Source organism: Ziziphus jujuba, chromosome 2, assembly GCF_031755915.1.
Source record: "Ziziphus jujuba cultivar Dongzao chromosome 2, ASM3175591v1".
NCBI classification, from domain to species: domain Eukaryota; kingdom Viridiplantae; phylum Streptophyta; class Magnoliopsida; order Rosales; family Rhamnaceae; genus Ziziphus; species Ziziphus jujuba.
The window spans coordinates 22,452,496-22,472,737 of record NC_083380.1 but is presented as its reverse complement, the minus strand read 5'-3'; the positions used below and the strand labels follow the sequence as shown (position 1 = coordinate 22,472,737).

The window sequence follows — 20,242 nt, the reverse complement described above, 5'->3', positions numbered from 1 at the left end:
AATATCCTAAGTGAAAACATATTATGCAATGACATTGAAAAGCAAAAACTTGGGTCTTTAAAGGAAAAAAAAAAAAACTAAAATTTTCATGTAAAGAGAATTAAAATATTAAAAATATTCTAAAATTCAAGTTTTTCAAGAACGGTCTGTTGAAACAATTTGTTAAAAAAAAAAAATCAAAATTCACTTACCTAAACTAAGTGAAAATAACAAGAATATGCCAGAAATGTATGATCAATGTGTGAATAAATAAAGCCACAATCTCATGTATTTAATTTTTCAACAATAAAGCATAGTGTTTTAGAATTCACATATTTTTCAAAAAATATCCAACCTTGAATAAAAATTAGGACAAAGAGCTATTTTATTTCAAGTTGACTCTCCTTCTCTCATATAATATATATATATATATATTGAATTTTGAACTTTTTTACTTTTTAAATATATTTACTGAAAAATAAAATTCTTTCTTTTATTTTTACTTAAATATATTTACTGAAAAATAAAATTCTTTCTTTTATTTTTACTAACTTTTTTTTTTGGCACACCTGAAAATACATTTCAATATTAGAAATACAATGAGTAACTTAATTTGAGATGCTTTATTCATGAGGAGTTACCTTATTGATCACATCTTTAACATCCTAATAAAGTATGATTAGACATTCTAAAATTGTTTCAACCAAATAATTACTCATAATGATAATTTCAATCACTTAGATAATAGGAAGTGACTTGATAAATGCATATGCATGAATAAACACGAATATTCTAGAGAAGTTTTAAAAGGCTTTTATGAATAATGAATATTGACTTTATCTTATTTCTTGCATAAACCTAAAAACTAACAAACAAGAACAGAAATATATCAACACCTAACCTCATTCACATGTGAAAATCATCTATACCAAAAAACTCTCAACAGACAAAATTTTCCAACTCGATATTATTTATATACACAACAAATATACTCAATCAATGAAACATACACCAAGGGATGTCATAAGATTCTCAAAACAAATAACATCCAAAGGTTTAGTGAACCAATCATTTACCACCCAAAAAAAAAAAAAAAAGGCGTAGTGAGCCAATCAGCGAGTTGGTTCTCAATGCACACATACGCCAAGCATATAATATCTACCTCTACATGATCCCTAATGAAATGATGCCTAATGTCAATAAGTGCTTACTGATGTGTGTTTGACAAGATTCTTAGATATATTTATAGCACTTGTATTATCACACAAAATGGTAAGGCGGTCACACACAATGTCATAATCACTCAACATAGTCTTCATCTACAAAAGTAAATGCAACAACTTCATGCAGAATTTTTTTCTACGTCAAATGTAGACAAAGATATGCAATTCTGATTCTTGCTTTTTCCAAGCTGCTGAATAATTGCTCATGTAAAAACAATTCTAGAAGTGCTCTTCTTGTCATCCACATTTTTTGCTCAATCTGCATCTATATAGTTAACCAATTTTGTAGAAGTATTTTTGGAGTACCAAATACCAAAACTCGAAGTTCCATTAACATATCCAATTAGCCCCTTCAATACTTGAATATGTGATTCCTTAGATTAGCTTGATATCTAGCACAGAAATCAACACTGAAAGCAATATATTGATGGCTAGCTATAAGATACAAAAGCCTGCCAATTATACTTCTATACAAGGTAGGATCCACATCTATACCACTTTCATCTTTACATAACTTGGTTGTAGAACCCATAAAAGTTCTAACATGCTTAGCTTTTTCCAACCTGAAATTTTTCACCAATTCCTTTGCATATTTGGCTTAGGACCAAAAAAATCTATTTCTTTCTTACTTAACTTGGAAACCCAAAAAGAAGTTTGACTCTCCATCCATACTCATCTTAAACTCATTCTTAATTGTTTAAGCAAATTGATGAGCATGTGACTCTACTATAAAGTCAAAAATGATATCACCCACATAGGCTTAGGCAACGACAATAGTTTTCTTGTCTTTTTTTATGGAAAGGAGTCTTGTTTCCTCCTCCTTTCTTGTAGTCTTGATCCATCAAGTATGAAGCAAGCCTTTCTTACCATGCTCTAGGAGCTTACTTCAATCCATATAAGGCTTTCTTCAATTTGTATGCATGATTCTAAGTTGATGATCCTCATATCCTTTAGGTTATTCCACATAAACTTCTTCCGTGATTATCCTATTAAAAAAGATGGTCTTCACATCCATTTGAAAAAGTTTACCTAAAATTACAAGTTAGAGCTAAAAAGAGTTTAGCTGACTCCAAACGAGAAATTATAATGAAGGTCTCATCAAAATCAGCACCTTATATCTTGTGCTACTGGCCTTTGATTGTTTTTCACTATGGTCCCAAATTCATCCATCTTGTTTTTGAAAATCCATTTTGGTACTTATAACATTTACACTTTTTGGTCTAGGCATCAAATACCAAACATCATTCCTTCTAAACTGATTCAACTATTCCTATATTGCATTTACCTAATTCTCATCCAATAATCATTTCTTAACATTCTTTGGCTCAATCAAAGAAGCAAAGTAAAAATAGGTAGCTTCATTTTCAACCTATCTCATGGTCTTGTTTAAACACCAATGATGTCATTTGTGGAATGTATCTTCTTAGCTCAACCTTAAGGTGCCTTTGGTGATTCAATATCCTCATTCCCAACAGGTTTCGTAATCACTTTGTTCTCATTCTTAGGCTCAGATTCTATCCCTTTCCTAAAAATCTTGTTGTGTCTAAACTTATGGACTACCTCCACACATGAGTTACCCATAACAATATTGATAGATTCCATGATGGTGGAAGTCCTTAAGTTATACACTTTGTAGGCTTTACTAATAAGGCATATCCCAGCAAGATGCCAATATCACTTTTAGTATCAAATTTTCCAAGTTCTTCTTTATCTTTCATGATCTAACAAGTACTACAAAAAACCTTTAAATGCTTCACCGTTGGCTTATTTCCCTTGAACAACTCATATGGATTTTGTCTAGTCCTTGGGTTGAGGTATAGTCTATTGATAATGTAGCAAGTAATGCTTAAAGTTTTAACCCATAAATTTTTGGCAAGCTTTTTTCCAGTAAGCATCACTCTAGCCACGTCCTAAATACTCTTTTCTTCTTTCAACCACTCCATTCTATCGTGGAATCCTATGAGTGTAAAATTTATGACTAAACCTATTTGCTAAACAGAACTCAAGGAATGCTTAATTCTCAAACTCTTTCCTATGATCACTTCTAAGATGGAAAACCTTGCCATTATTTCCTTCCATTTGATTCTAAAGTACAATACTAAAGGTTGAAAAGCTCAAAAGTCACTGATTTCTTCCTGATGGATTTTGTTCATGCATATCTGGACAAGTCATTAACCATCATAAAAATGTATCTCTTGCCTCCAAGACTCTCTCTGTCCTCATAGGATCCATTAAATTTATGTGCACAAGCTCTAATGGTCTAGCAATATCTAGAAATTGATCTTTCTTATGATTAGCTCTACATTGCTTTCCAATCTGACATGGTCCACATGCATATCCTAATTTGGGCAAATCACTCAATAATTTCAACTTAGAGATTTTATGGAGATCTTCATAGTTTATTGTCCAAGTATCTCATGCCATAACTTAGAAGGAGATACAATAGTATTGTTACAAGTCTTCTCAACAAGAGGACTAATATGATAACAATTATTCTTAGTTCTCTCTCCTTTAAGAATGCACTTTCCTTCATCGTTGAACACACTATATGACCCTTTTATAAATTGAATATTTTACTTGTCATCTCAAATCTAACTAATGCTAATCAAATTAGTCATTGATTCCCTCAAAAAAAAGTACACTATTTTGTCTAAGAATACTAGGTGCTTCAACTAAACCTTTTAAGTATTTTCGACTTGCTACCATTACCAAAAGCAATTGAACCCTCATTGCAATCCTCAAAGCTGAGAAAGATAGACCTATCTCCAATCAAGTGTCTATAACATCCATTGTCAAAATATCATTGACATGAGACTTTAGCCTTCAATGTAGTATGAAAAACAAAACATATCAATTCATCTTTTACTCTCCATTTAGTCTTAGTAGTGGCTACATTCTTCACAAGAGGAATGTTTGTCTTCTTTTTGTTCCTTCTTGGTTACATTCTTCATAGGAGGCGTGTTTGTCTGATTTCTATTGCTTTTTTGTTTGTTATTGAACCTTGAAGATCCTTTGAACTGAAAGAATGAGGGCAAGGTTAATCAAAAGAAAACAAGGTATGAAGTATTGAAATTGATTTGGAGTGAAGGTGTATCTCGGCTTTGATGTAATAAGCTGCTGAAAATTTGTAACAAGGCTGGTTTTGGTGTTCTCTTGGTTTCAAATGGAAACTAAGGTATATTTCTCCAAAATTCAATATATTCATTCATGGAACTGTAATACATATTTATAGCATACAAAATAGGTGTGAAGGCACACCATGACCGGTTTTAAGGACCAATACAAACAAGTCCTTCATGGTGAAGCAAAACAACATGTGTAAAGTAACTTTGCCACATGCATCATGGTTGGTTGACAAGTGTTGCTGTCCATTAGTTGCTTCATGGTGAAGTAGTCCTCATGCATGATGACACATGTCCTTCCATGCATTGGTTGAGAGAAAGGCCGAATGGTGAAGCTCACGGATGCTATGGTATTTCACAGGGATATGCTTGGTTCTTCTGTGTTGTACAGGATTTTTGGTTATGGCTATGGCTGAAGTATTGTCACAGTACATGGTGGTTGCATTTGTTTGCTTGCAACCTAAGTCATCAAGCAATTTCCTTACCCAAATTGCTTGGTTTGATGCAGCCGCTGCCGAGATGTATTCAGCTTCTGCTGTTGATTGTGCCGTGGTTCCTTGCTTGTGTGAGCTCCATGAAAATGGATCTGAGTTAAACATAAACAAGTATCCAGAGGTGCTCGTCATGTCTTCCAAGCTACCTGCCCAATCACTATCACAATAGCCAACCAACTCACACATGTTGCCATGCTTGTATAGAATTCCAAGGTTGGCCGTGCCTTTTACATACCGTAGGACTGTTTTTGCAGCTTGGTAATGGTTTTGAGATGATGCATTCATAAACCTTGATAGCACACTTACAGCATACATAATATCAGGTCTTGAAGCACATAAATAAAGCAAGCTTCCAATTAAGCTTCTATAAACCGAAGCATTCACTTTCTCACTTCCATCTTCACGTTCGAACTTGGCATTTTGTATCATTGGTGTATCAACAATCTTTGCATTTTCTAGTTGGAACTTATCAAGCAAATTCAAAGCATATTGTTCTTGAGATAAAATTATACCTTTACTTGTTTGCTTGATCTCCAATCCCATAAAGTAATTCATCAAACCAAGGTTGGACATCTCGAAGGTTTCCTTCACTTTGTCTTTGAATTCTTGAATGCCTTCGGTATTGCAACTTGTTATGAGCAAATCATCTACATAAAGAGAGATTACCATTGCATCTTCATGTATTAGCCTTGATGTAAAGGGTAGGCTCATTATCAGTTCTAGAAAAGCCTTCATGAGTGAGGTAGTCATCAATTCTTGCATACCTTGCTCTTGGAGCTTGTTTGAGCCCGTACAAAGCTTTATGAAGCTTGTACACTTTCTCCTCCTCTCCTTCTATGATAAATCCTTCAGGTTGCTCAACATATACTTCTTCTTCTAATATACCATTTAGAAAAGCTGATTTTACATCCAAATGGTATATTTTCCAAGATTTGTTGGCTGCAAATGCAAGTAGAAGCCGAATGGTTTCATGTCTTGCCACCGGTGCAAAAGTCTCCATATAGTCTACACCATATTGTTGAACGTAGCCTTTAACAACCAGCCTTGCTTTGTGTTTGTTCAAGGTGCCATTAGGGTTTAGTTTGGTTCTAAAAACCCATTTAACACCTATCACATGTCCTTTCTTTGGTCTCGGCACCAAACTCCAAGTTTTGTTCTTGTCAATCATGTGAAGCTCCTCCTCCATTGCAGCTTGCCATTCTTTGTGTTGTGAAGCATCACTATATGTTGTAGGATCAGGTGTTGCTATCCTTGCACTTGCATAAAGTTCTTCAATTGATTTTGTGCCTCTCTTGCCCACATAATCTTCATTGGCCGGGTCATCATCATCTTCATCATTATTTTCAACATCAAAATCACTTTGATCGGTGGAGGGAGTTCTTGATTGAATATACGTGTTTGCTTCCACTTTATGCTCCTTCCAATTCCAATATGAGTTCTCATCTATTATAACATCCCGAGAGACAACAACTTGCATCTTAGATACATCAAAGATTCTATAGCCTTTTGAAACCGAGCTATAGCCTACAAGAACACCAATACTTGCTTTCTTGTCAAGTTTGGTTCTTTTGGAGTTATGGACATGCATGTAACAAATACTTCCAAAGACTTTTAAGTGAGCAATTGAAGGTTTAAAGCCATACCATAATTCATGTGGTGTTTTGGATGCAATTGCCTTTACTTGGAAGTCGGTTTAGGAGGTATACACTTGTATTAGCTGCTTCGGCCCAAAATTTCTTTGGCAAGCACTTCTCAAACAGCAAGCATCTTGACATCTCCATGATTGTTCTATTCTTCCTTTCACTCACTCCATTTTGTTGTGGTGTGTATGGAGTGGTGAGTTGATGTATGATGCCATTTGTCTTGCAAATATCTTGGAAAGTTTTGGATATGTACTCTCCACCATTGTCGGTTCTAATTACCTTGATGGTTGTTTGTGCTTGATTTTCAACAAGTGTTTTGAACTCTTCAAATGTGGCTGCAGCTTCTGACTTTTGTTTGAGGAAGTAGATCCAGCACTTCCTTGAATAATCATCAATAAAGATGATAAAATACTTCCTCCTAGCATGTGTTACTTCATTCATAGGTCCACACAAATCCGAATGCACCAATTGTAATTTTTCCTTTGCCTTGCCGATTGTAGTCAAAGGAAATGGTTGTCTTTTGATTTTGCCAAGTTGACATGTTTGGCAAACAGCATCATCTCCAAGGATTTGTGGTAAGTTCTCAACAATTTGTTGAGTATGCATCTGCTTCATGGTGGCATAGTTGTAGTGGCCGAACCTTCTATGCCATAGCTTTGATTCTTCATGGATTTTGGTATTCATAGCCATTTGATTTTGTTGATTAAAATCAATTACAAGGCTATTATCTTTCATATGGACAAGTAATACAATTTTTTCATCCTTAGATATTTCACAACATTTATCTAAGAACTTCAAAGTATATCCTTTTTTCATAAGTTGAGGCACACTAAGTAAATTTTCGGACAGATTTGGTACAAATAAAACATTGGTAATTTGAATTGTACCTTTTGGTGTTTTAATGACCAAATCTCCTTTTCCTTGTGCCTCCATGATTTGTCCATTTGCTGCCCTGATTTTTGTTGCAATTCTAGGGTTTAACTTGACAAACAAGTCCCAATTGTTGCACATGTGATTTGTGCACCCGCTGTCCAAGATCCATGATCTTTAATTGAGCTTGCAAGGTTGCAAGTTGCTATGAAGGTATGTGCATGCTCCCCACTTGCCTCTTCGGGTTCATGAGCATGTCTAGCTTCTTGCTTTTGGTTCCTTTGCCGGCAAACTCTTTCCATGTGACCGAATTGCTTGCAAATTTTGCATTGAGCATTCGGTCTCCACCAGCATATCATAGCCGTGTGTCCTTGCTTTTTGCAAATTATGCAAGGACCATATGTCATCTTGTTCTCTCTTTGGTTTGTTGTTTCCTTGCCTCTATTTTGCCTTTAAAAGGGCCTTGGTTTCTGGATTGTTTTACCTTTGTTATTTGTTGCAAGGGCTGCTTCACTCGAGCTTGATTCACCTTGTAGCCGAAGACTCCTCCTTTGTTCCGTGGCTTGCAAGGCATTGATCAATTCAGCAACTGTGAGTTGTGTAAAGTCTTTTGTCTCCTCCAAAGTTGAGATCTTTGCTTCATACTTCTCTAGAAGGCATATAAGGATCTTTTCAACAATCCTTTGATCTGGTAAAAACTCACCATGCAACCGGATTTGGTTGACAATCTTCATAAGTTTGTTGGAAAACTCCTTCACGGTTTCATGCTCCAACATCTTCATATTTTCAAATTCTCTTCTAAGGTTGAGCAGCTGCATTTGTCTTGATCTTGTACTTCCTTGGAACTCCTCTTGAAGCTTTTTCCATGCTTGTCTAGGAGTTGTACAGGTCATAATTCTAGTGAAGATGTCATCGGTCACAACAGCTTGTATTGCTGTGAGAGTTTTGTAAGGTCTTGCATTTTCTTCACTATGAAGTTTGATTTGATTTACAGTAGCACCTGCTCTCAATGGTTCTACCTCATAATCAACTTCAACAAGCTCCCAAAGGTCATAAGCTTGAAGATAAGATCTCATTTTGATTGCCCAAACAGGATAGTTGTTGCCATCAAACATAGGAGGTGAAGGTGCTGAAAAATGTGAGGAAGCCATTTAAACCGGTTGGTGTTTTGTGAGTTTTGAATTGGTTTTTGTTGAGGGATTGATGAAAGAATGCTCTGATACCAATTTGAAAGAATGAGGGCAAGGTTAATCAAAAGAAAACAAGGTATGAAGTATTGAAATTGATTTGGAGTAAAGGTGTATCTCGGCTTTGATGTAATAAGTTGCTGAAAATTTGTAACAATGCCGGTTTTGGTGTTCTCTTGGTTTCAAATGGAAACTAAGGTATATTTCTCCAAAATTCAATATATTCATTCATGGAACTGTAATACATATTTATAGCATACAAAATAGGGGTGAAGGCACACCATGACCGGTTTTAAGGACCAATACAAACAAGTCCTTCATGGTGAAGCAAAACAACATGTGTAAAGTAACTTTGCCACATGCATCATGGTTGGTTGACAAGTGTTGCTCCCTCATTAGTTGCTTCATGATGAAGTAGTCCTCATGCTTGATGACACATGTCCTTCCATGCATTGGTTGAGGGAAAGGCCGAATGGTGAAGCTCCATGTCACCAAGTAGCTTCCATGTCACCATCCTTGTCACCAAGGTGCTTTCCATGTCATCTAGGTGCTTGGTTTTTCTTAAACCCTAATTTGGCTAGTATACTTTAAACAACATATTTTGGTGTCTTTGTGCACCAACTAATCTAGCCTAGATTACACAATTTGCTAGAATTAAAATACAAACCAAATATTAAACAAACTAGGTTAATAATTTCGGCCAAGGCATTTCAGCTTTTACCTTGCCTTGGTCTCGGTTTTGCATGTTTCATGGGTACCACTTGCCATGATTCTCTAACATGAACCATTCGTAACAGCTTGAAGAACTTTTTGTAACTCTCTCACAAGACCATCTAACTATGTGCCGACAACTCTAGGCTATGATTCATCTTTCAACTAAAAACAATTAGGTATGGTACGTCCTTTTCAACCACAATGATGATAGATAAGAACGAACACTCCACTATATGATACATAAAACTCATAAAAGGGTGTAGAAAACTAAAACTAAAGCCTTTTTTGAGTAGGAATGTAAGAGTTGTTCTTCCTAACATTATCCTTCTTCTCAGCTTCCTTCGATGGAACCTTTTTCATAACTTCTTTATGTGGGATTGGCTTCTCTTGCTTCATAAATATAGTTTTAGAGCTAGATGGGGTAAAAGTCTTATCAATATACCCACATCATCTCTTGCCATTTGATTTGCTGTTAATGTTCAAAATGTGATCAAGCATTGTTGTTCAATTTACAAGTTTTTGAATGGTTTTCTCAGCTTGCTCCAAGTTTTTCTTTAGAGAAATCTTACTCAACTTTAACTTCTCAACTAGTTTGTTCTAATCATTGATGGAAACTTCTAAAAACCATCATTTTATAAACTAGAGACTTGTTATAAGCATCCACATCTTAAACCTAGTCATCTTTCCTACGTTCTCTAAAATCCTCTAATCCTTCTCTTTTACCAAGGTCTTTAAATCATTGTTTACCTTCACTTTCTCTTTGTGCTTGAAGGTGGCCTTAATTAGCTTCTCTAATTTTTAAGCTTTCCTCAAACAAGCCATTGTACAGCTTCTGCAGATCATCTTCTTCATGGTCCTCATCCTCAAAAAATAAATCATCATCTAAACAAACATTATGCAAACAAGCTGATTGAGATCTGCTATGACTAGAAACCTAAAAGGCCATAAAATATGTAAAATTCACCTTACCATCATTCTAGTCACTATCATTAGAACTGTCTAAGTTTTCATTAGAATCTGTACAAGATCAAAACCTTCCTTTTTCCTTTACATTTGTCAAACTTGTTCTTCTTCCTTTTTAGACACTCATTTGCAATATGACCATATTTTTTACATTCATAGCACTAAATTTGTAACCCTTATTTCTTAAAGTCTGCTACTTTCCATTGCTCGTATCATTCTTGAGATTTTTGCTTTTCTTTTTTCTCTACTCGAGAAAGACATTTCTTTTCTGTTCTTCAAGAATTTTTTAACTTCATCACAAAGAGAGTCGTATCCTCCTCATCCACATAAAAGCCATCATCATTAGTATCAGTACGCCATAAGTCCCCACTGATCATTTTCAAGGTTATACTCTTTCCTATTTTAGGTGGGCGAAAGTTCATCTCATATGTTCTTAATGATCCAACAAACTCATTAAATCTCATCTTCTCAATGTCCTTAGTTTCTCCTAAGGTTGTCACTTTGACTTTGGATTTTTCAGGAAGACATCTAAAAATCTTGCTCCCTAACTTGTGCTCAAGTATCTTTGCCCAGGACTTTAGTAGGAATTGATTAACTCACTAAACTTGGCATAGAAGTCAAAGAATGTCTCATGGTCATCCATCCTTACGTTCTCATTTTAATAGTCAATAATTGGAGTTTAGATCTCTTAACTGCTGCATTTCCTTCATGTCAACTTTAAAATATGCCATGCCTCCTTAACCACCTCACAGTTTTGTACTCTTCTAAACTCCTCTATTATCAATGCGTAGAAAATAGCATTTAACCCTTTTGAGTTCCACAAACTAGTTGTAATCTCATCATTGGTCCACTAATCCATAGGTTTACAATCTCAAATCCATTTGAATAAATAACTGTGCCTTCCTACCATTAACTATAGAGTACCAAACTCTCTCATTTAAGGATTTAAAAAATGTTCCCATTCTAGCCTTCCAAAAACAATAGTTTGATCTATCAAGTAAAAGAGTTTAAACCTTTGAATCCCCCTCTCTAATTGTATCCATATCCAAATAATCCTAAAAAATTTCACCAAGGCTATTAGACGTGAAATTGTGGTAACCAATCTCCGATACCAATGAAGATCCAAAAAAAGGTTAGAAGGTGGGTTGAAGAGGCTTCTCTAATAGCTTAGTTTTTTTTTAACGATTGAGAAGTAATTATCTTGCATAGCCTAGGCCTACTTCATATCATCTTCATACTTCCAAACCATAGAATTAAAGTTTTATAATTCAACAGTTAAGGGCTCATTCCTCCCACAAATAGAAAATTTAAATGTGATAAAGTAAATAATGAAGACCCAATCTTCCCATAATAAATGCAGAAAAATAAATTGATAAATCACGCACAAAGATTTTTATGGGGAAACTCTATATTGGAAAAACTATAGTACTATTCACCACCTCTGTTATAAAAATCCACCATATCAGGAACCAATTATATAGTCATATAGCCAACCCTAACCTAAGTGTAAGGAATTTTGTCGACATTCCTGACCTTAAGCCTATATCATCATCATTGCTGCTCTTCATAAGGACATACATAGGATCGTCTTTAAGGTCTCTCTCACAAAAGCTCCGCTTTTCCAAGTTTGTTGCTACAAATCTTGGAGAATTAATCAAATTAATGAGGCAAAGTATTTTGGGATGTTTGAAACAAGTGGGAAAAGTAGAAATGTCTCTCTATAATAGAAAGTGTAGATCTGAGAGACTCACTGTGAAACAATCAGTGAAAAACAAATTAAGAATGAGAGAATTACTTAACGAAGAACTGATCTAAAGATGAAACCTGTGGTTCAAAATTACATAAGCTCAATATATCTCCATTAATGGCAAAACACCCACATTTAGAAACCTAGAACTCTTTCTTAATTTTTCTCTTTAAAACAAAATCGAGAAAAAAATAGGTATTTAATGAAATCAAAGACCTTGTTTAAACAACATAGGTGTTAAAATCCAACCAAAAAATGACACATGTAAGGATGTTGTCTGCAAAATATATACACCTTTTCCGAACAACATAAATCCAACATTAATGTATGACACGTGATAAAATGTTGTCCGACCAACATATACTTTTTCCAAACAATGTAGATCCACCACTGAATATATCACATGTGGGAGAATATTGTCTGAACAACATACATCCACTACTCAAAGAATAACACATGGTAGACGTTTTCCTTTTATCTAATTCCTCCTAAAAAAATAGTTAATTAGTCTAATTTACCCTTAATGAAGCATGTGACATGACATGTGCCTCATTAATGATAAATTAACCAATTATTGCCACTTGTTTTTATCTTAGCCCTCAAATTGACTTGATTCCCTCTTTTGATCAATGGTGGAGATTTAACTAGAATATTCCTTTTTATAAATTCCAAACTTTAAATGATGATAACTCTTTGCTCGCACCTCGAAATCCAAAAATAGCGAGACATTTGAAATTCTCAGATTGTGATGATTCATATGACATCCACTTCCACCATGAAATTCTCGATAGAATTTTTATGGAATCTTCAAGGTATCTTTTTGGAATCTTTTTAATGCTTAGTCTGTTCGAGCTCAAATCTTGCTTCCCACCATAATTCGACCCAGGGAATCCATTTTTATGGTTGTTTTCTTAAAATTCTTCCTCTTTCACCTAGATTAAGAAAAATACATAAATAAGTATCTTTCCATAACAAATTAACACAAACTAACAAATATTAAATTATAAATATGGCATAAAATCATCAATATTTTAGACCTAACAGATGTTGTTCGAATAACATAGGGACTTTGTTCCAACAACATCTAGAAATTGGTCAAATTAGATATTTTAACATTCATAAATTTGGTAAAAATCATTTCAAAACAAAGTCAAAATACCCAAAGTATAAAAACTGATAAAAATATAAGTAACAATGAAAAACAAAAATAATGTGGAACAATGTATACCTAACCATCTAAATATATGTTAGTGTTCTCTAAATCACTTACCATACTTAACTGGGATCTAATCTTCATTTTTCAACATTGATTTATGAGTTAGATACTTTACAACTGAATGTTTTGATTCATAAAAATTTAGTAACATACAAAAAGTAACTCAACAGTCATCCTAAGGCTCTAAAGCTAATATTCTAGTTTACTTATTTATTTATTTATTAATTGAAGCCCCAAAGCTAATCATTGCTTAAAAAAAATGTTACTTTCTCTGACTAAAGTTGATTTAGAAAAATTAGTATGCTGCGTATTTTTGCCCACTTGGTCAATACCCATATTTAATTCCTTATTTTTAACAAAAGAAGGTCACGACAAATTGTTAAATTAAGATGCAAAAAAATAATTTATCACATATTAAATTGAGGTGAATAATAAGTTATCCATTTCCGTTTTCTTTTTGATAGGAGGATATCCAAATTTGATTAAAAAAAAAAAAAAAAAGGAAAAAAATGGTCAATTTAGTGATTATTGTTATCGCGAAAACATATATGTATCGTCCATCACAAATTATATTATAATGTTTGTGAACTCAGCCAACGACCGAATACAAAAAAAAATAATAGTAATAATAATAATAAAAGACAGAGAATTTCCTCTAGTATTGAACAACAGTAACATTATATCCAATCACTGCGTCCATTTGATCCATAGAATATGTTCTTGCAAAGCAATATCCATGAGCAAGCCTGAAAAACCCAGTTCCTCCAACGATCGGCATCTCCCTCACTTCACTCATCACAGGGTTCCGACCCACCACACTCAACGTGCTGCCGTTGTATGGTCCACTCGTGAAGCCAACCGTCAGTGTCATGAGAAGGCTGTACTCAACGTGCTGTGAAGCCGTGGCGTATATACCTTGGGCCCGTCCGATCAGCGTAGAGTTCAGGTCCGGTGTCGTTGTTAGTGGGTTATCAATAACTGAAACCGTCCCAAACATGGTGGCAATTGGGTCGGAACCTGTGTAGTTTGATAACCTCCTGGCAACTGGGATGGCTGTGGCGTTTGGTCCGCTTACGATATCATGCATGTAGAATTGGATATGGGTGTGTTTGGGTTTTCGGGAATCTGCGATAGAACATGCTAGAAGAACTACTAGAAGAAGAAGAAGAAATTTTCTCGGCATACCTATGGCTGATATTGCTAACTATTATTATTGTTATTATTATTATTTCTTTTTTGGATTTGTGAGATACAGGTTACTGAGGTTAGAAACAAGAATTTATAAGGTGGTTTGGGTTGGAAAAGTCAAGCTAGCATGTTAATTTTCAAAGCAGTAGAATAATAAGTTTCCCACTATACACGCTTGTTTGACTATATGTATACATATAATATATATATATATATATATAAAAGATAATTTTATAGTGCAAATGTTATCACGATCTGTAACATAAAAGCAACCTATACATATATATATATATATATATATATATATATATATATAAATTAATTTTAAATGAAGTTTATCATATTTTATTAAATCATTATCTATATTTTATAACTATTAAATTACGTTAAATATTAGAATTTATATTTCGAAAAGAAACTAAATATTAATTTATTAACATTTTAAAATTTTATTTACACATAAAAATAATTCTGTTATAAATCGATAATTTTATTAATATAATTTTAAATTTTATTTTTTCGGTATAATTTAAATTAAAAAAACTCTAATACTAATCCTTATATTAAAAATTTTATTTAAACCTCTCTCTCTCTCTTTCTGTCTATATATATCTCTTTCTGTCTATATATATATATATATATATATATATATAATATGTATGTATAATTAATAGAAGAAAAATAGGAGAAAGTTCGTGAATAGAAGAAGACTTCGACGGCTGATGTCGGTATTGACTAATGATGCAGTAAGTCAATAATATTATTCAAAGTCTTTTTGTTTCCGTTTAGAAGGAGCTACTTGTTTTAATTCAGATTCTAACTCACGAAGCACTCTCAAGACCCTCATATATATACATATATATATATGAAAATATAAATTCACATATATAGCTTTAAATATATTTTTTTAGAATTTTTATTTTTTCCTTATTCATATTTTTTACTAAATTGGTCTCTTTATTCTCATTGTTTAATATTTTTATATTAGGTAAATTTCACTTTGGTACTTTAAAATTTATAATTGTACAATTTCGACAATGAATTTTTAACTTGGATGAAATAGACCTTGAAGCGTCAAAATAGTTACAAATTAATCAAATTTTAATGGTAGTGTTAAAATCTGATACCAACATGATATCATGCTAACATCATAATTATGTCTTTATAAATAAAAAATTTGAAAAATACACATTGTTATTTTTTCATTTTATATTTACAATTTTTTATTTGAAAATTTGTATTCATTTATTTTTTTTTAGATTAAAATACCCATATTCATAATTAAATATTTTTAGACATTTCAAACCACAAAATAAAAATAAAAACAAAATTGAAAATTTTGGTCGAATAAAAATAATTTTATTAAAAAATTAAAAATATATTTTTACACCCAAATCCAAAAAAAAAAAAAAACAACAAAAGAAGAAAAAAACAACAAAATAAATTTTAGAACAAAAACTAAAAAATAAAACCAAATTTTAAGTTCTTTTTCTGAAAACATTTTGAAAAAAGATACATTTGTTATTTTTCTTTTTAAATTTATGCTTTTTAACATGAAAATTTGATATTCTTTTTTTATTAAATTTAAATACTCACAATTATAATTAAATATTTTTCGACCTAAAATTAAATTAAAAATAAAAAAATAAAAAAAGAATTTTTTAGTCTAATAAAATTATTTTTATTATACCAAGAAATTAAAAATAATTATACCAAAATATCAAAATGAAAATTAGATCAAAGATTAAAAAAAGATATATTTTTTTTAATTTGGAAAAAGTAGAATAAACTTAAATGGAGGCCAAATATGAAAAAAAAAAAAATGGAAAAACTTAATAGAATAGACCAAAATGGGAGAAATGGAAATATGACCTCCATTTTAATTTTTTGGTCTAATTTTCATTTTGCATTTTGAATGGTTTATTCTTTTTCGATCAAATGGAAAAAAAATTTCAAAAATGAAAAAAAGGGACGATAATTCATTTCCATATTAGATCATTCTTAGAACATTTGGTCTTTTTTGTTTTTGTTGTATTTTTTTTATAAAATGGATAATCACAAATGTATTTTTTTTTTCAAAAATCTAAAAAAAAATATTTTTTTAATTTCTAAAAAATAAATAATGGTAACAATTAGACCCAAAAATTTTTTTACTTTATTTTTTTTAATTTTTGGTCTCATTATTATCATGATTATTATTATTGTTGTTGTTATTATTATTATTATTATTATTATTATTATTATGTTTTGGGTGTAAAATATTATTTTGAATTTTGAATCTAATAAAATTATTTTTATTACCACAAAAATTCCCGTTTTATTTTAATTAGAATTTTTGGTATAATTTTAGGTGTACAAACATTTAATTATGATTGTCGGTATTTTAGTTTTAATAAAAAAAAAAAGAATGTATTATTTTTCAAATAAAAAAAACCATAAATATAAAACGGAAAAATAAGAAATCTATTTTTCAATATTTTCAAAACAATTATGACATCGTTCTAACATCAGTACCATTAATTTTAAAACTTCAATTAGAAATTGGATCAATTTGCAATAATTTTGAAACTTCAAAACCTAAGTTACCCAAATAAAAAATTCAAAATTGAAATCCCACAACCTTTGATGAGATTCCACTTGTATCCATACAACCTACAACCTGCTGGAGTGTTGATCCTGTACAATTGAAGACGGGACCAATCACAAGGGTACAAGCTAAGAGATTTAAGGACAATCTGGTTAACTTTATTCAAGGTGTTATTAAATCTCAAGTATGCATGATTATACCTGAAGATTCAAAGCCCATATTGTGCATCCAAGTTATGACGGCAGAAATGGACTCGTAAAGCTGTTTTGGTGCATCTATGGACTCTGGGCAGCAAGGGACTAGTTTGTTAGCCTATGAAGATGATTGAGATCATCAGGAGGCCATGAAATTATGTCAAGGCAGAAGCAAAAGCATCCAAGTTTATCATTTGTGCACAAGTCTTCAATTTGGCCGAAAATCACTTTTTTGGCTCTAAAAAGGTCCTTTTTTGCATTCCAAGTAAGTTTTGCTTAGTTTAATAAATAGCAACGTATGGGAACCAATTCTAATCCTATTAGGCATCATACATGATATATTGGAGTTGATTTGGAGCCTAAGATAGCTGGTGAATAGGCAAAGACAGTTGTTTGGCAATCTAGTCAATTAGTTTCCTAATTTAAAATTTTAACTTTTGTTTTAGAAAATAGTCTTTTATTTTCATTTTCATTTTATTATTTTCTGGACAAATTAATTTAGGAAGAGTGATATTTTATTGTTTTGATTGTAAATTAATTAATTTTTATTTCAAAATTAAGGAATTAATTAATACAAAAGTAGTTTAAGAAACTAGGGAAATTCGGCACTTTTCTAATCTTTTCTCTATGTTGGCTGAATTTTCCTAATGTCTTTAGGGTTTTATTTCTTGTAACTTTAGGCTATTTAAAGATTTATTTTTCAATGCAAAAGTTGCTTAGATTATTATTCAAAAATTATTTGTGAGAAGAATTCTGTTTGTTCTTTTCGAATACCTAACACATCAAATAGAGATCGAATATTTTAGTTTGATTTATTAATAGGACATCCATCACCTATTGTGGCGTCTTCATCATATACCATGATTTCTAATTACAAGTTGATTAGAGGTCAAGGTGACTATTAAAATCTGAACTTAATTTTTTATCCGGGCTAATTTAATATGGATTTAGGAGGAAGTCGGCCTAGGTTCGTATAATTTGGTATCAGAGCTTAATTTTGTTCAGGTTTGATCTATCATATTTTCTTTATTTTATTTTTATGTTATTATGCAATTTTAACATTAGGTTAAGGTTGTTTCTTACTCATACACATTCAGCATTAAAAATAAAAATAAAAATAAAAAATTCTTCCTAGCCAAATTAGGTTTTGTTGTTTTAGCCGAATTTTTGCTTTCTAGTTTGTTGGTTGTTTTGCATATTATATCTTAGTAATTTGGTTTATTGTTGATCTTTATTTTCTGTTTTAATCTTAATTAGTTGCATTCGTATATTAAAAAAAAAAGAAGAGGAATTTGAAAGCATATTGCATAAACCTAATATTTTTGCAATTTGTCTTTTTTTGGAAATTGGATCAGGTTTGATAAATTTTTGGCATTGCAGTTTGTGTTTTTGAGATGGTTGTGTTGCTGGAGATTGTGTGATATTATTGTGCTAGTGATAAAAAAAACAAAGAGGTGCTAAAAAAAAAGGTCGGTTTGAGTGACTTAAAAAAAAATTGAGTTTGTTTGGTGTGAAATTTCAATTGAGAATTATTGGAGTTGCTGTTCATTCATTCAATATTGGTTCTGGATATTAGAATATTGTGTGTGAAATTAATTGGACTAAAATTGGTTAAAGTATTTGAGACAAAAACTTGAATTACGAGAACTACAAGCAACAACTATCTTATAGATTATTCCAATTTGTTGTTCTTGTTAATTGATTGAAATTTTTTTCTCAATTTGATCTTTTAATTTTTGGTCCTTAATATTTTGGTTTACTTTTTTGTTAGAACCGAAAATTTTCTTTGTTAATTTTTTTCTTCTTTTGGATAGAAAAAACGAGAATTAGGTATTAACAATTCACTCGGTAATTGTTTGGTTTGTTGCTAATTTATTGGTAAGTTAAATTAGGGCATACTTGAGATCTAGTTGCTGTTTAAGTGTGTTTTAATTAGAACTTAGAGATATTCTTTTAAGTAGAAAAATGCAAGAGAGTGTGTGATACGAACCTAGGATGACATGGGCCTAAACCCGTATTATATTAGCCCGAATCTCAATTAAGTTCAGATTTTAATGGATTGACCTCAACCCCTAACCAACCTGTGATTAGAAATCTTGGTATAATTAAGATGCCACAATAGATGATGGATATCCTATTAATAAGTCAAAACTAAAACACTCACTCTCTAATGGTGTTTTAAGTGTTAAAAAAGGACAAAGAGAAATTCAATCTCACAATTAATTTTCTGTATGAATAATGTACTGATTATTATTGATAAAACAAGCCCTTAAATAGACTAAAAGTTACAAAATAAAACCCTAATTATCTAGGTAAAATCCGCCACCAAAGAATAGGAAACCTAGCTTGGCTGAAATTCACCTCATTTCCTAATCTAATTTGGATTAATTAATTCTTTTATTTTTAATTAGGAACTAATTAATTTACAATAAAAATAATAAAATAATAACTTTCTTAAATTTATTTTTCCAGTAAATAAATAAATAGAAACCAAAGAAAAGACTAATTTCCTAAAACAAAAAGTCAAAATCAAATTAGGAAACTAGTTGACTAGTTTGACTACTAGGTATCTTTGACAAATCTCCAGCTTGTTTGAGCTCCAAATCAGCTTCCATATGCCATGTAGGATGCCAAGTCTGATTAATAATGATTCCCACACATTGCCCCTTGATTGGAATAAGTCAAACAAGAAGAAAAGTCAAAGCAAAACAACACATTTTTGGCCAAATTGAGATGCTGTTTGTACAAGTCCTTTTTAGATGCTTTTGATTCTGCCTTGCTGGATTCCATGTCCTCTTAGTGATATTTATTGAGTTCATGAAGTGTTGGAACCACTCCTTGCTACTCGAAGTTCAAATTTGCACGAAAACAGCTATCCGAGTCCGTATCGACTTCCACCACTCGGATGCTTAGAATAGGCTTTTTATCTTCGAGTATGAACAAGCACTTTGAAGAATTAACTACTCCCTGTATAAATGCTCCTAGGTTGTCCTTAAACCTCTTGGCTTAAGCTCTAATGATCGGCCCGGTCTTCATCCGTATCGGGTCAGCACCCCAGCAGATTGTCGGTTCTACGGGCTTGAGCAGATTCTCATCAGTGTGAGCTTAAAAAAGT

At 32.1% G+C, this 20,242-nt stretch overlaps 1 protein-coding gene across 1 annotated transcript; it reads right to left on the bottom strand.

Moving 5' to 3' along the window:
- Positions 1 to 13,807: 13,807 nt before the first annotated feature.
- Positions 13,808 to 14,391, bottom strand: LOC107419075 (dirigent protein 22-like). Its single transcript, XM_016027800.4, has one exon. It carries the CDS (start codon positions 14,339 to 14,341, stop codon positions 13,814 to 13,816), a length of 528 nt encoding a protein of 175 aa, XP_015883286.1. The 5' UTR covers positions 14,342 to 14,391; the 3' UTR covers positions 13,808 to 13,813.
- Between the last annotated feature and the right edge of the window lie 5,851 nt (positions 14,392 to 20,242).

Bases quoted from the DNA above. Each gene is read 5' to 3' on its own strand.
- LOC107419075 (XM_016027800.4), bottom strand. From the start codon at position 14,341: ATGCCGAGAAAATTTCTTCTTCTTCTTCTAGTAGTTCTTCTAGCATGT.